General features: G+C 45.0%; 1 protein-coding gene across 1 annotated transcript in view; it reads right to left on the bottom strand.

Moving 5' to 3' along the window:
• The window catches only part of CRYL1 (crystallin lambda 1), a 47,039-nt gene that overhangs the window by 22,012 nt on the left and 11,886 nt on the right, over positions 1 to 13,141 (bottom strand). Inside the window, exon 3 of the mRNA XM_035115458.3 lies at positions 10,224 to 10,350. Coding sequence (XP_034971349.1) covers positions 10,224 to 10,350 — 127 coding nt within the window. The remainder of the gene's footprint in view (positions 1 to 10,223; positions 10,351 to 13,141) is intronic.

The raw sequence follows: 13,141 nt of genomic DNA, 5'->3' as shown, positions 1-13,141 counted from the left end.
AATATCATCACTTCCACTGGCCTTGTTATTAGCAGTGCTTTCTAAGGCCCATTTGACTTCACTCTCCAAGATGTCTGGCTCAAGGTCAGCAACCACACTACCTGGGGTGTACGAGACCTCCATATCTTTCTGGTATAATTCCTCTGTGTATTCCTGCCACCTCTTCTTGATGTCTTCTGCTTCTGTTAGGTCCTTACCACTTTTGTCCTTGATTATGGTAATCTTTGTACGAAATGTTCCTTTCATATCTCCAATTTTCTTGAACAGATCTCTGGTTTTCCCCATTCTATTGTTTTCCTCTATTTCTTTGCATTGCTCATTTAAGAAGACCCTCTTGTCTCTCCTTGCTGTTTTTTGGAAATCTGCATTCAGTTTCCTGTATCTTTCCCTATCTCCCTTGCATTTTGCTTGCCTCCTCTCCTCCGCTATTTGTAAGGCCTCGTTGGATAGCCATTTTGCTTTCTTGCATTTCCTTTTCCTTGGGATGGTTTTCGTTGCTGCCTCCTGTATAATGTTACGAGCCTCCATCCATAGTTCTTCAGGCACTCTGTCCACCAAATCTAAATCCTTAAACCTGTTCCTCACTTCCACTGTGTATTCATAAGGGATTTGATTCAGATTGTATCTTACTGGCCCAGTGCTTTTTCCTACTTTCTTCAGTTTAAGCTGGAATTTTGCTATAAGAAGCTGATGATCTGAGTTACAGTCAGCTCCAGGTCTTGTTTTTGCTGACTGTATAGAGCTTCTCCATCTTTGGCTGCAGAGAATATAATCAATCTGATTTCGATGCTGCCCATTTGGTGATATCCATGTGTAGAGTCGTCTCTTGTGTTGTTGGAAGAGAGTGTTTGTGATGACCAGCTTGTTCTCTTGACAGAACTCTATTAGCCTTTGCCCTGCTTCATTTTGAACTCCAAGGCCAAACTTGCCAGTTGTTCCTTTTATCTCTTGATTCCCTACTTTAGCATTCCAATCCCCTGTAATGAGAAGAACATCCTTCTTTGGTGTCATTTCTAGAAGTTGTTGTAGGTCTTCATAGAATTGGTCAATTTCACTTTCTTCAGCACCGGTAGTTGGTGCATAAACTTGGATTACTGTGATGTTAAAAGGTCTGCCTTGGATTCGTATCGAGATCATTCTGTCATTTTTGAGATTGCATCCCATTACAGCTTTTGCCACTCTTTTGTTGACTATGAGGGCCACTCCATTTCTGCTACAGGATTCTTGCCCACAGTAGTAGATATGATAGTCACCCGAACTGAATTCGCCCATTCCCTTCCATTTTAGTTCACTGATGCCCAGGATGTCGATATTTATTCTTGTCATCTCATTTTTGACCACATCCAGCTTACCTCCACTCATGGTTCTTACATTCCAGGTTCCTATGCAATATTTTTCTTTACAGCATCGGACTTTCCTTTCGCTTCCAGGCATATCCGCAACTGAGCATCCTTTCGGCTTTGGCCCAGTCGCTTCATCAGCTCTGAATCTACTTGTACTTGTCCTCCGCTCTTCCTCAGTAGCATGTTGGACGCCTTCCGACCTGAGGGGCTCATCTTCCAGCGTCATAACTTTTATATGCCTGTTGTCTTTGTCCATGGAGTTTTCTTGGCAGGGATACTGGAGTGGCTTGCCAGTTCCTTCTCCAGGTGGATCACGTTTAGTCAAAACTCTCCACTATGACCTGTCCATCTTGGGTGGCCCTGCATGGCATAGCTCATAGCTTCTCCGAGTTATTCGAGCCCCTTCGCCACGACAAGGCATTGATCCATGAAGGGGCAGATGGGGCTAGCAAGCAGTAAGAATTAAGTGGGAATGCCTGCAGCCAACAGGACAATATCTATTTGGTATGTTGACACTGAACTGCTTTACATCCCAACATTAAGATTTGTGTGTTATGCTACGGTAGGTATTTTGTTTGTAAAAACGTCATTCAGAAACATACCACACTCGCAGAGCGAATGACAATTATATATTTGGCATAGCAGGCAGGTGCTGACCTGTGCTCAGATCCATTTCAGGGCATTTTTGTTTGTACTGCACATGAGCAGCTATGAAGAGTAATATAAGGAAAATGTTAGAAGTAGGTAGTTGCACTCAGAGCAGATAGCAGATGGATTGCATACCGTAAGGGTTCTTTAGAACCCCTGAAGCTTATTTATTTATGAAGTATTTTCATACTGCCATCTTGTAAGATATTAGGGCAGCCTGTACAACATAAAATGCCGTTAAAAAAGTAATAATAATCATTAAAACGTTTTAAACAGCTGCATAGGCCTACCGGCCTAAAAAGTGTCTTCAAGAGATGCCTGAAAGTCAAAAGCAAATATTCCTGCCAAATCCCCGCTGAAAGAGTGTTCTTCACAGTGCAAGTATGAAAGCAAAAAGAATTGGAGCTGCCTGGAGGGACTAACCGTTTATTAAGAAATGATGAAACAAAGCTTGCATAAGCAAATTTCAGTTTGCTCAGCATCAGAGTGCACCATTTCTGCAGTACGGCAGGCAAGTGCTGGCAAGTACAGATGTACTAATTCTCTGATTTAACTAGTGTTAAGGAGAACATGAAGTGCAGGAGTTCTCCTTCAAACAATTCATCTTATGAGAAGTAACAAGGGAAGGCCCTAGAGTAGGGGTGAGGCGCAGGGTTCGAATGTGGCCTTCTAGGCCTTCCTGCCCGGCCCTTGGGACTCTCCCTGGGTTATACCTCCTCCCCAGCTCTACTCCACACTCTCTGTGTATTTTGTATGGTTGGAATGTGTCCCTGAACTAAAATAACATCAGCTTTCCTGGATGGAAAGATAACTTATCTTATATTCTCATTCTCATATTCTATACATGAGAAGGTAGCCATATGACTGAAAAAGCCCACCCCCCATGACAGCCTCCCTCATCCCATGGGAACACTTGCAGTTATAAGTTAAGACAGTGTGTATACCATGCTCCTATCAGTGTGAACAGGACAGACAAGAAACGAGAACCACAATGACCGTGCCCCACATTAAATGGGGGGGCGACTTTTGTGTGGTCGCGCGCAGCCCCCTGGATCCCAGAGTGGCTACCTGGTAGTTCATACTGGCTGCATCCTCCCCAGGCTGGATACCTAGGGTCTCTGCCTACCCCAGCCAATCGTCCAATCCCACCTGGGGAGGTGTTGCCAGGGGGTCAGCCAGGTAAGGGGAGGGACCATACAGCCCACACAACAGAAGTGAATCTTACCTGGGAATCGGCAGTCGGCTCCAGAGCTTCTCCCACCCTCCACACCCTCATTTAAGTCTTCTTTTGCAGGTTAACCTCTTCTCCACAGGTACACGGGCACTGCTACGTCAGGGCCGCTGTTGAACGGCCGGAAAGGAATTTTCCTGTATTGGTAGGTTTCGCCTTTCCCGTTGCAATATGTCACAACTTTGGCAGTTTCAGGCCTTGGGCGGAATCCTAGTCTATCTTCCTAAAAGGGGGGGGGCGTGGAGCTGTGTCCCATGCCCCCTTTGGAGTGGTGATACCAGGGATCCCCAATAAAGGGGTCTTGAGGGGAGGCATTGGCCATAAGCCAAAAGGTTGTCATTGCTCTCCCCTCTAGCGGTGGGGCGGGGGGTGGGCTCTGTTCTCCAGAGCCAGCCCAATCCCCACACATTCTGGATAACCCTGAAGTCTCCCAGATCCCTGGATGGGGACTGGGAGGGATAAACGCCCAATGCTTGAGTCAAGGTCTCCATACATCTGAATCTTAATAAAGTTGTGGCCAATTTTAATCCCATAGCAAGTTGTCTTCAGACATTATTCCACTCAGGGGTCGCCTGGGGTTGGGGAACTCTGCCTGTCCACGCAATTACCCAGCCCTGTTAACTCAACTGCTGCCTTGCATAATTGGATGAAGGATTTTTAAGGAAGTAGAGGGAAATGTTCACTCCCTTCTTAGAATCATAGAGTTGGAAGAGACCACAAGGGCCATCCAGTCCAACGCCCTGCCGAGCAGGAAACACCATCAAAGCATTCTTGACATATGCCTGCCAAGCCTCTGCTTAAAAACCTCCAAAGAAGGAGACTCCACCACACTCCTTGGTAGCAAATTCCACTGCCAAACAGCTCTTACTGTCAGGAAGTTCTTCCTAATGTTTAGGTGGAATCTTATTTCTTGTAGTTTGAATCCATTGCTCCGTGTCCGCTTCTCTGGAGCAGCAGAAAACAACCTTTCTCCCTCCTCTGACATCCTTTTATATATTTGAACATGGAGAGCAAGTGTGGTATAGTGGTTAAGAGCGGTGGACTCGTAATCTGGGGAACCGGGTTAGCGTCTCCACTCCTCCACATGCAGCTGCTGGGTGACCTTGGGCTAGTCACGCTTCTCTGAAGTCTCTCAGCCCCACCCACCTCACAGGGTGTCTGTTGTGGGGGAGGAGGGGAAAGGAGATTGTTAGCCGCTTTGAGACTCCTTCGGGTAGTGATAAAGCGGGATATCAAATCCAAACTCTTCTTCTTCATCATATCACCCCTTAACCTTCTCTTCTCCAGGCTAAACATACCCAGCTCCCTAAGCTGTTTCTCATAAGGCATCGTTTCCAGGCCTTTGACCATTTTGGTTGCCCTCTTCTGGACACGTTCCAGCTTGTCAGTTCTTATGCTACTAGCCACACTTCATTCAGGTTGCTCAGATTATTAAAAGCAGGGAGAAGAAAGAGAGAGAGCCACTCCTTATAGTATGTCAAAAGTGTCTTATGGAGAGGGTGGCAATAGATTATTCCTCACCCAGGTCTGTTACTACTTTAACTGGCCTGGATTGAACATGGCTTGGCACAAACATGCGATCGTGCCACTTCCAAGAGAGGTCACGGTGCTTTGCTCCTTTACCAGTCGCCGTGCCATTGTGCACTCTGCTGAACTAAGTCGTGACTTGGCATGTCGTTCAGATTCCAGCCTAATTGCACGCTGTAGCCAAGCTTTGTCGCATGGGATACAGCCGAGCTATGCAGATTTACTTTCAAATTTGATCCGTACTAACCACAAAACCCTTGAAAAAGTTACAAATGAATTTTATGTGTAACAACATTTCTTACAACAATGAGATTGGTCATGCCTGATTGAGACTATCTACTTCCGTTGCCCAATTTTTATCAGATTTCTATTGGTGTTAATAAAGTCAACCATGAATACAGAGAATATTCACTCCAGTAACTATGTAGCTATGCTTTACTTACTGAATAACTTGGAACCTTTACTAATTGTGGTGAATTATCTTCTAACAAAAGACAAAGTCCAAAAACAACAAAAATACAAAATAGGACTTTCAAGAATCACAACCTCACATTGGAGGAATGAGAGTGAGTGAGTGGACATTCATATCACTTTGTAAAATTGAGACGCTGCAGATAACCAAATATTACACCTATCTGCTCTTCTCCTGTTCAATTGTAGGACTTATGGGATAGAAGCCAACGATATTTGAAGAGTGTATTTATAGGTTTCTGCAAAGATGGCTGTCAAGAAGAATATCCCATTTCCCATTTCCCCAAGGCAACATTGTTATGACCATTGTATAAAATTAACAGAATTATGACATCATGTAGCCCATTCTTTAACAACCGAGACCAATGGTCTTTAAAAAGAAAATGAGGGCACTTCCAGGCACCTTGTTTTGAGCATTGACCTCAATCTGATTGCAGGAAGACTAAACGACATTATGTCAAAGTGAGTGTTATCCTGAACTTTCCACTGAATTGTCCAACTTTGGCAGAAAAAGTCCAGTGCTTTAGAGAACCTGGACTGCGGCATAAGACGTTCCAGTCAACTATCATTGTTTAACCTGGATTTGCTGGTATGTGATTGAATCCCACCCTAAAATAGCAAAGGTCCCTGGAAGCAACTTTAGTTTAAAGCCCCATTTATTTCTGTGGGAAACATTTAAGACCATGATTACACTTTTCCCAATAATTTTGCTTAGTTAATAAGTGACTCTAGACCAGGCATAGGCAACCTTGGCTCTCCAGATGTTTTGGAACTACAGTGGAACCTCGGTTTATGAACACCTCGGTTTATGAATTTTCGGTTTATGAACACCGTGGACCCATCTGGAACGGATTAATTCATTTTCCATTACTTTCAATGGGAAAGTTCGCTTCGGTTTATGAACGCTTCAGTTTATGAACAGACTTCCGGAACCAATTACACCCATGCTTCAGTTTATGAACGCTTCAGTTTAAGTACTCCGCGGACCCGCCTGGAACGGATTAATCCACTTTCCATTACTTTCAATGGGAAAGTTCGCTTCAGTTTATGAATGCTTCAGTTTAAGTACTCTGGAACGGATTAATCCACTTTCCATTACTTTCAATGGAAAAGTTCGCTTCAGTTTATGAACGCTTCAGTTTATGAACAGACTTCCGGAACCAATTGTGTTCATAAACCGAGGTACCACTGTACATGGAACTCCCATGATCCCTAGCTAACAGGGCCAGTGGTCAGGGATCATGGGAGTTGTAGTTCCAAAACATCTGGAGAGCCAAGGTTGCCTATGCCTGCTATAGACCAAGTAAATTGAAAAGCTGGGATGGAAGAACTGTAACTAAATACCTAAATCAACTAATATGAAGAACATTTGCACTATGCTAGACAACTAATGTTTTATGGCTATGAAGTAAGTTTACCCACTGTATCTAGTGAAGGAAAGAGAAAGTTTTAAATAAGAAACAAAGGAGAACGAAAAAGAACTCTCTAGATTTTATCTGTTTAATGTAGTTTAGGACGTTTTAAGCATTAACATTCTCTTAACAGGTTTTCTTTTTTAAGAATTTCCCCGGTTTAGGACAATATTCCTGCATCTTAATCCTACTCCCAACCCAGGATACTACAAACAGGATCACAGACAGGGCTAGGGTAGCAAATCCACAGCAGAAGTAACCTCTGGAGCCACCAGGACAGGAAATTGGGGCAGACGTCAAATGCCTTCATTCAGAAAAATGAGCAGGAGGGTCCACAAACCCAGTAGGGACCCTCATTTTTTATGAGATTGAGCTAATAAACATTATCATCTAAAGAGCAGGGATCCAGGGGTCCTAGTAGACCACAAGCATAGCACGACTTAACAGGCAGCAGCAAAAAAAAGCTAATGCTACTCTAGGCTGCACCAAGGGAAGTAATGGTCCCACTCTATTACATCTTGGTCAGACCACACCTGGAATACTGTGTCCAGTTCTGGGCACCACAGTTTAAGAAGGATATTGACAAGCTGCAACATGTGTAGAGGAGGGCGACAAGGATGATCAAGGGTTTGCAACAGTTGAGAGAGTTGGGTATGTCTAGCTTGCTAAAGAGGAGACTGAGAGGAAGTATGATACCCATCTTCAAATATCTAAAAGGTTGTCATATGGAGCAAGCTTGTTTTCTCCTGCTACAAAGGACAGGACATGAACCAATGAATTAAAGTTACAAGACATGAAATTTCCGACCAAACATCAGGAAGACCTTTCTGACAGTGAGAGCTGTTTGACAGTGGAATGGACTTTCTTGGAAGGTCATGGACTCTCCTTCATTAGATATTTTTAAGCAGAGGTCGGACGGCTTTTTTTGCCATGGATGCTTTAGTTGAGATCAGCAGGAAGAATGGGAAGGGCTGGGCTCCAGATAAGTGTTCGACTTATATTTCCCTTGACATATGTATTAAATGAAATAAATAAATAAACAGATTCCAGGGTCAATCCTGGGCATTTCCGGGCAGAGCTGTGAATGTTGCATCTGAAATCTTGGGCAGCCACTGCTGAACTGTGTAGACCAGGCATCCCCAACTTCGGCCCTCCAGATGTTTTGGACTACAATTCCCATCTTCCCCGACCACTGGTCCTGTTAGCTAGGGATCATGGGAGTTGTAGGCCAAAACATCTGGAGGGCCGCAGTTTGGGGATGCCTGGTGTAGACTAATGGTCTGAGTGAGTGCAAGGCAGTCACCTATGTTTGGTATTTCACAGCCTCTCTGACATGGTACTAGTTTGGCCATTGTAGGGTGGCAACAGAATGTAAATGGAGGAACAGAAAGCTTAGCCAAAGCTCTGGATCCACTGGCCATACACAAAGCTTGTGAGATAAATAACTCATTGGAAAGCTGGTCAGAGGTTAGTGTCAGATGCGTTTAAGTCATCATATGCTTGCTTTAGCAGTAGCTTCAATGCACCGGCTCCCTCTTCTGGAAGAAGAAGCGGGAATATACAGGTAGAAGTTGTCTTAAGCGGGGGACTGTATAAGCAAAATTATGCAAAGCCAAACCCCCGGCCCCAAATAGTCCTGCACATCCATTCCTATCTCTCTGACACCAGTGATGAGCGGGCCTTGCCCCCCCCCCCCAAGATGGAGAGTTTCTAAGCCCCTCAAGCTTGCTTACCGAGCAGGTCGTGCGAGGCCTTTGGAAGGCTCTGCAAAGTTGTGGTGAGATTGTCCCAGAAACCTGGAAAGTAAGTGGGGGGAGCCTTAAAAAGCTCTTTCCACACTGTGTTTTCCCACTGCGGAAATAGCTTTTTAAGACCCCACCCCACCCCGCTTGCTTTCCAGGCTTTGGGAAGGTTGCATGTGGGTTCCTGTGAGATCTCTTCTGGGGCGGAAGGTGTTTCCTGTTCTCCCGCCCATTTTATTTATTTTATTTTCTGTGGTCACATTTGTAAAATCAGTCTAAGATGAGATCTACCCATATTGCAATTCTGTCTATTTATAGCAGGGGTAGGCAACCTAAGGCCCGGGGTCCAGATGCGGCCCAATCACCTTCTCAATCTGGTCCGCAGATGGTCCGGGAATCAGTGTGTTTTACATGAGCAGAATGTGTCCTTTTATTTAAAATGCATCTCTGGGCTATTTGTGGGGCCTGCCTGGTGTTTTTACATGAGTAGAATGTGTCCTTTTATTTAAAACTAGCTGGCCAGGCCACGCGTTGCTGTGGCTCATCCCTGTGATTCCCCCCACCCTGTCCCGATCCATGACCTATCCCGTCCCCTCTTGCCCCCAACCCACACGCAGGCGAGTCCCCACCTCCATTTGGCCTAGTCTGTAAAGGAGAGCCTCCATTCGGCCTAGTAGCTGCAGTACCAGTGTAGTCTCCAATAGAGGGCCAAGGTTTTCTAGCTGTAGTACCAGTGTAGCCGCCGCTAGAGGGCACTGTGTTGCAACCTCTTCTGCCTTCTATTTCCCAGCTTCCCCGGCCCTCTGAGTTCAGGGTTTCAAACCAGTGGGTTTTACCTGATTTTCCTGCCACAGGGGTGAGATGTGGGCAATCTAAGCACATGGAAACACTCGGATATCTCCATGTGACACTGTGGCCAAATTTGAACGCGATCGGGCAAGCGGTTTCAGAGAACGTCACGGCCTAACAAACACGGACCTTCTACATTTTTATATATATAGATGCATCTCTGGGTTATTTGTGGGGCATAGGAATTCGTTCATTTTTCCCCTTCAAAATATAGTCCGGCCCACCACATGGTCTGAGGGACAGTGGACCGGCCCACGGCCGAAAAAGGTTGCTGACCCCTGATTTATAGTATTATATCACAAAACTACATGGAACCTTAACTGCATAGTTCTGCCTTTCAGAGTATGCCCCTCCCCCGGCAAGTTGCTAGTGCAGGGCGTCAATCCAGATCATGATATGTACGAACAACCCTTAAGAAATATGTGTACAACTAGGGTAGCAAAATGTATGACAATACCCTTTTCACTACCTTCACTTTTAAGTTTATTTTTCTGGGGTACTCCAGTTAATTGAAGCAATAGAATAGAATTGAATTGACTGAACCAACAGAATTTCCATTTCTGCACTTAGCTAGATCACCTATTTATTAAAATCTGGTATATTATTTATGCACAACCTAAGCACAAAATATTCTATACAAAAGTACCTCCTTTAACCAGACTTCTGAAAACTTTACATATTAAGTGTGGCTGATTTAAACCGGATTTAAACTTATCGTTTACTTGATCCACAAATTGCCAATGAAAAAAGGTAGGAGTTCCACTTATAATTTTTGGTGAATTAAGCTCTAATTGATATAAAAATATTGCTGGAATGGTAATGACCAGCTGCTGTATAGTCAACGCTGTATTTAGAGGCTGGTGCTTTTAGTTTCATCCAACTGCATATGAGATAAAGCTGGTGAATGAACAAATGATTAGAGCATAAATAAGCCAGTGAATTCCCCACAAAATTCCCTCCTTTTGGCCATTTCAAGCAAACAAGCATGTACTGTACTCACCTGAAGGTAAATGGCCCCCTCTACTGCCGCTTTTAAATCTGTGCAACCGGTAATGAGAGACAGCTGCTGGTCAGCTTTCAGAGAGCCTTTCAGCATTCCTGTCTTTCCTAGTTCTTTCAATTCTTTGCTGTTTGAAAACAGAAGAATTATGAGTTTTATTTATCACTCGTACTAATAAAAATATACCACAGGAAAGATTCTGGCAACCTGTTCTTCCCTATGGCTCTTAACTTTTTCCATGCACACTTATTAAACGGAACCCTGATGAAATATGGTGCAGTGTATGGCATTCTCAAGAACGCGGGTGGCACTGTGGTCTAAACCACTGAGCCTCTTTGGGCTTGCTGATCAGAAGGTTGATGGTTCGAACCCCCACGACGGGGTGAGCTCCCGTTGCTCGATCCCAGCTCCTGCCACCTAGCAGTTCAAAAGCACGCCAAAAAGTGCAAGTAGATAAATAGGTACCGCTCCGGCGGGAAGGTAAACGGCATTTCCGTGCGCTGCTCTGGTTTCGATGTTCAGTTGTACCAGAAGCGGCTTGTGCTGGCCACATGACCTGGAAAAACTGTGGACAAACGCCGGCTCCCTCGGCCTGTAAAGCGAGATGAGTGCCACAACCCCAGAGTCATCTGCGGCTGGACTTAACTGTCAGGGGTCCTTTACCTTTTTATGGCATTCTCTAGATTCATGCTTCAAAGCGCAATGCAAACATGGTTATTCATTTATTAATTGCCTCCCATGCCAACATCTCAAGGTGGTGTGCAATAAAAATAGCTAAAAATGGCTAAACACAGCACAAAATAGCAAATACTTTCTTTTATAAAAACCAGAAAGGCAGAAGCAATACAATACACACACCCTTGGCAGAAATCCAGCGGGGAAAGCCCGTCAGAACAAAAATGTCTTCATTTGTTCCCGGAAAGTGCAAATGGTGGGCTCTTCTTGTATCCCGAAATGCTATTCCAAAGAACAGGGACAGACATATGGAAAGTCCTGCTCCAAGTTACTGTGATGCAGACTCCTGATAACATTGGCATATGCAGAAGGAGCTCTTCCACAGACCGCAGTGACCTCCTGGGCATACAAGGGATAGGGTGGTCTCTCAAGTAACCTGGTCCTGAGCTGCATAGGGCCTTATATGTTAGTACCAAGACCTTGAGCTTTTCCTGGTGGCAGATCCGATTCAGGCCAATTGTCCATCTAGTCCAGCATCTTGTTTTCACAACCAGAGCCTATGAGAAACCCACAAGCAGGACCCAAGTACACTCTCTCCTCCTGCAATTTCCAGCAACTGGTATTCAGAAGCCTAGTTCCTCAGACTATAGAGGCAGAGAACAACCATGACGGCTAGTAGCCTTTGCCTCCGTTAATTTATCTAATCCTCTTTTAAAGCCATCCAAGTTGCTGGCCACCACTGCCTCCAGGGAGCCATCACTGATGTCCATGAGTTCTACCGTTAGGAGAGAAGAAACTTTTCTCTATCCACTTTCTATGTGCCATGTATAATTCTATCATGTTGCCTCTTACTTGCATTTTCACAAAACTGTTGTTGCTGTTGTTTAGTTGTTTAGTCATGTCCGACTCTTCGTGACCCCATGGACCATAGCACGCCAGGCACTCCTGTCTTCCACTGCCTCCCGCAATTTGGTCAAACTCATGTTCGTAGCTTCGAGAACACTGTCCAACCATCTCGTCCTCTGTCGTCCCCTTCTCCTAGTGCCCTCCATCTTTCCCAACATCAGGGTCTTTTCCAAGGATTCTTCTCTTCTCATGAGGTGGCCAAAGTATTGGAGCCTCAGCTTCAGGATCTGTCCTTCCAATGAGCACTCAGGGCTGATTTCCTTAAGAATGGACAGGTTTGATCTTCACAAAACTACAAATCCCCAAATGCCGCAACCTTTCCCCATTGCTCCATCCCCTTGATGATTTTGGTTGCCCTTTTTCTATCGTACTCATTTATTCATAGAAATATTTATATACCACCGTACCGCAAAACATGTGAACTTTTCCAGCCTCTCCGGCACATGAAAACCTTTTGCATGTCTGTTGATGACTGAACAAAGATTATACAGGAATAGGCAGACTCTTCTTCGGTGGAGGCGCAGCGTGATGTGCTGTCCCAGACAATGTTAACATACAGAAGCACCCAATCATCAACCTGCCAGTTTCCTCAACCACCTCGTGTCTCCACCATTCTCATGCAGAGTTTATTGCAAGTGGGACCTGCGACTCTCTCATCCCCCAGGAGGTGTTTAAAGTTATGTGCAGAGTGGTCACAACTTAAAAGCAAGTAGTGTGCAATAAATAAATACCGGGTCTGGGGAAAACCTTGAAACAAAACCTTGAAAACAACTTGGCGCTCCTTCTCGCAAGTCTGTGATTCTGGCAAAGCTTTGTGTTGATTATTGTTAGAGCAGTAAAGTTTTCATATTGTACAACAGCAGTCCCATCACCCATAGGCAATTAGATGCTTCCTCATATTACAGACAGAGAAATCAGGGTAAACAACTTAACAAAGGAATTGGGAGTGAAACACTAATCTGATAAGGGGCTGTGCTTGGCCCTTAAAGGTAAAAGGTAAAGGGACCCCTGACCATTAGGTCCAGTCGTGACCGACTCTGGGGTTGCGCGCTCATCTCGCATTATTGGTCAAGGGAGCCAGCGTACAGCTTCCAGGTCATGTGACCAGCATGACAAAGCCGCTTCTGGCAAACCAGAGCAGCACATGGAAACGCTGTTTACCTTCCCGCTATGGCGCTTCCTATTTATCTACTTGCATTTTGACGTGCTTTCGAACTGCTAGGTTGGCAGGAGCTGGGACCAAGCAACGGGAGCTCACCCCGTCACAGGGATTTGAACCACTGACCTTCTGATCAGCAAGCCCCAGGCTCAGTGGTTTAACCCACAGCGCCACCTGG

This window comes from Zootoca vivipara, chromosome 4 (assembly GCF_965207765.1).
Source record: "Zootoca vivipara chromosome 4, rZooViv2.hap1.1, whole genome shotgun sequence".
NCBI lineage: Eukaryota > Metazoa > Chordata > Lepidosauria > Squamata > Lacertidae > Zootoca > Zootoca vivipara.
The sequence above is the reverse complement of the archived record's forward strand: the minus strand, read 5'-3'. Positions and strand labels throughout refer to the sequence as shown.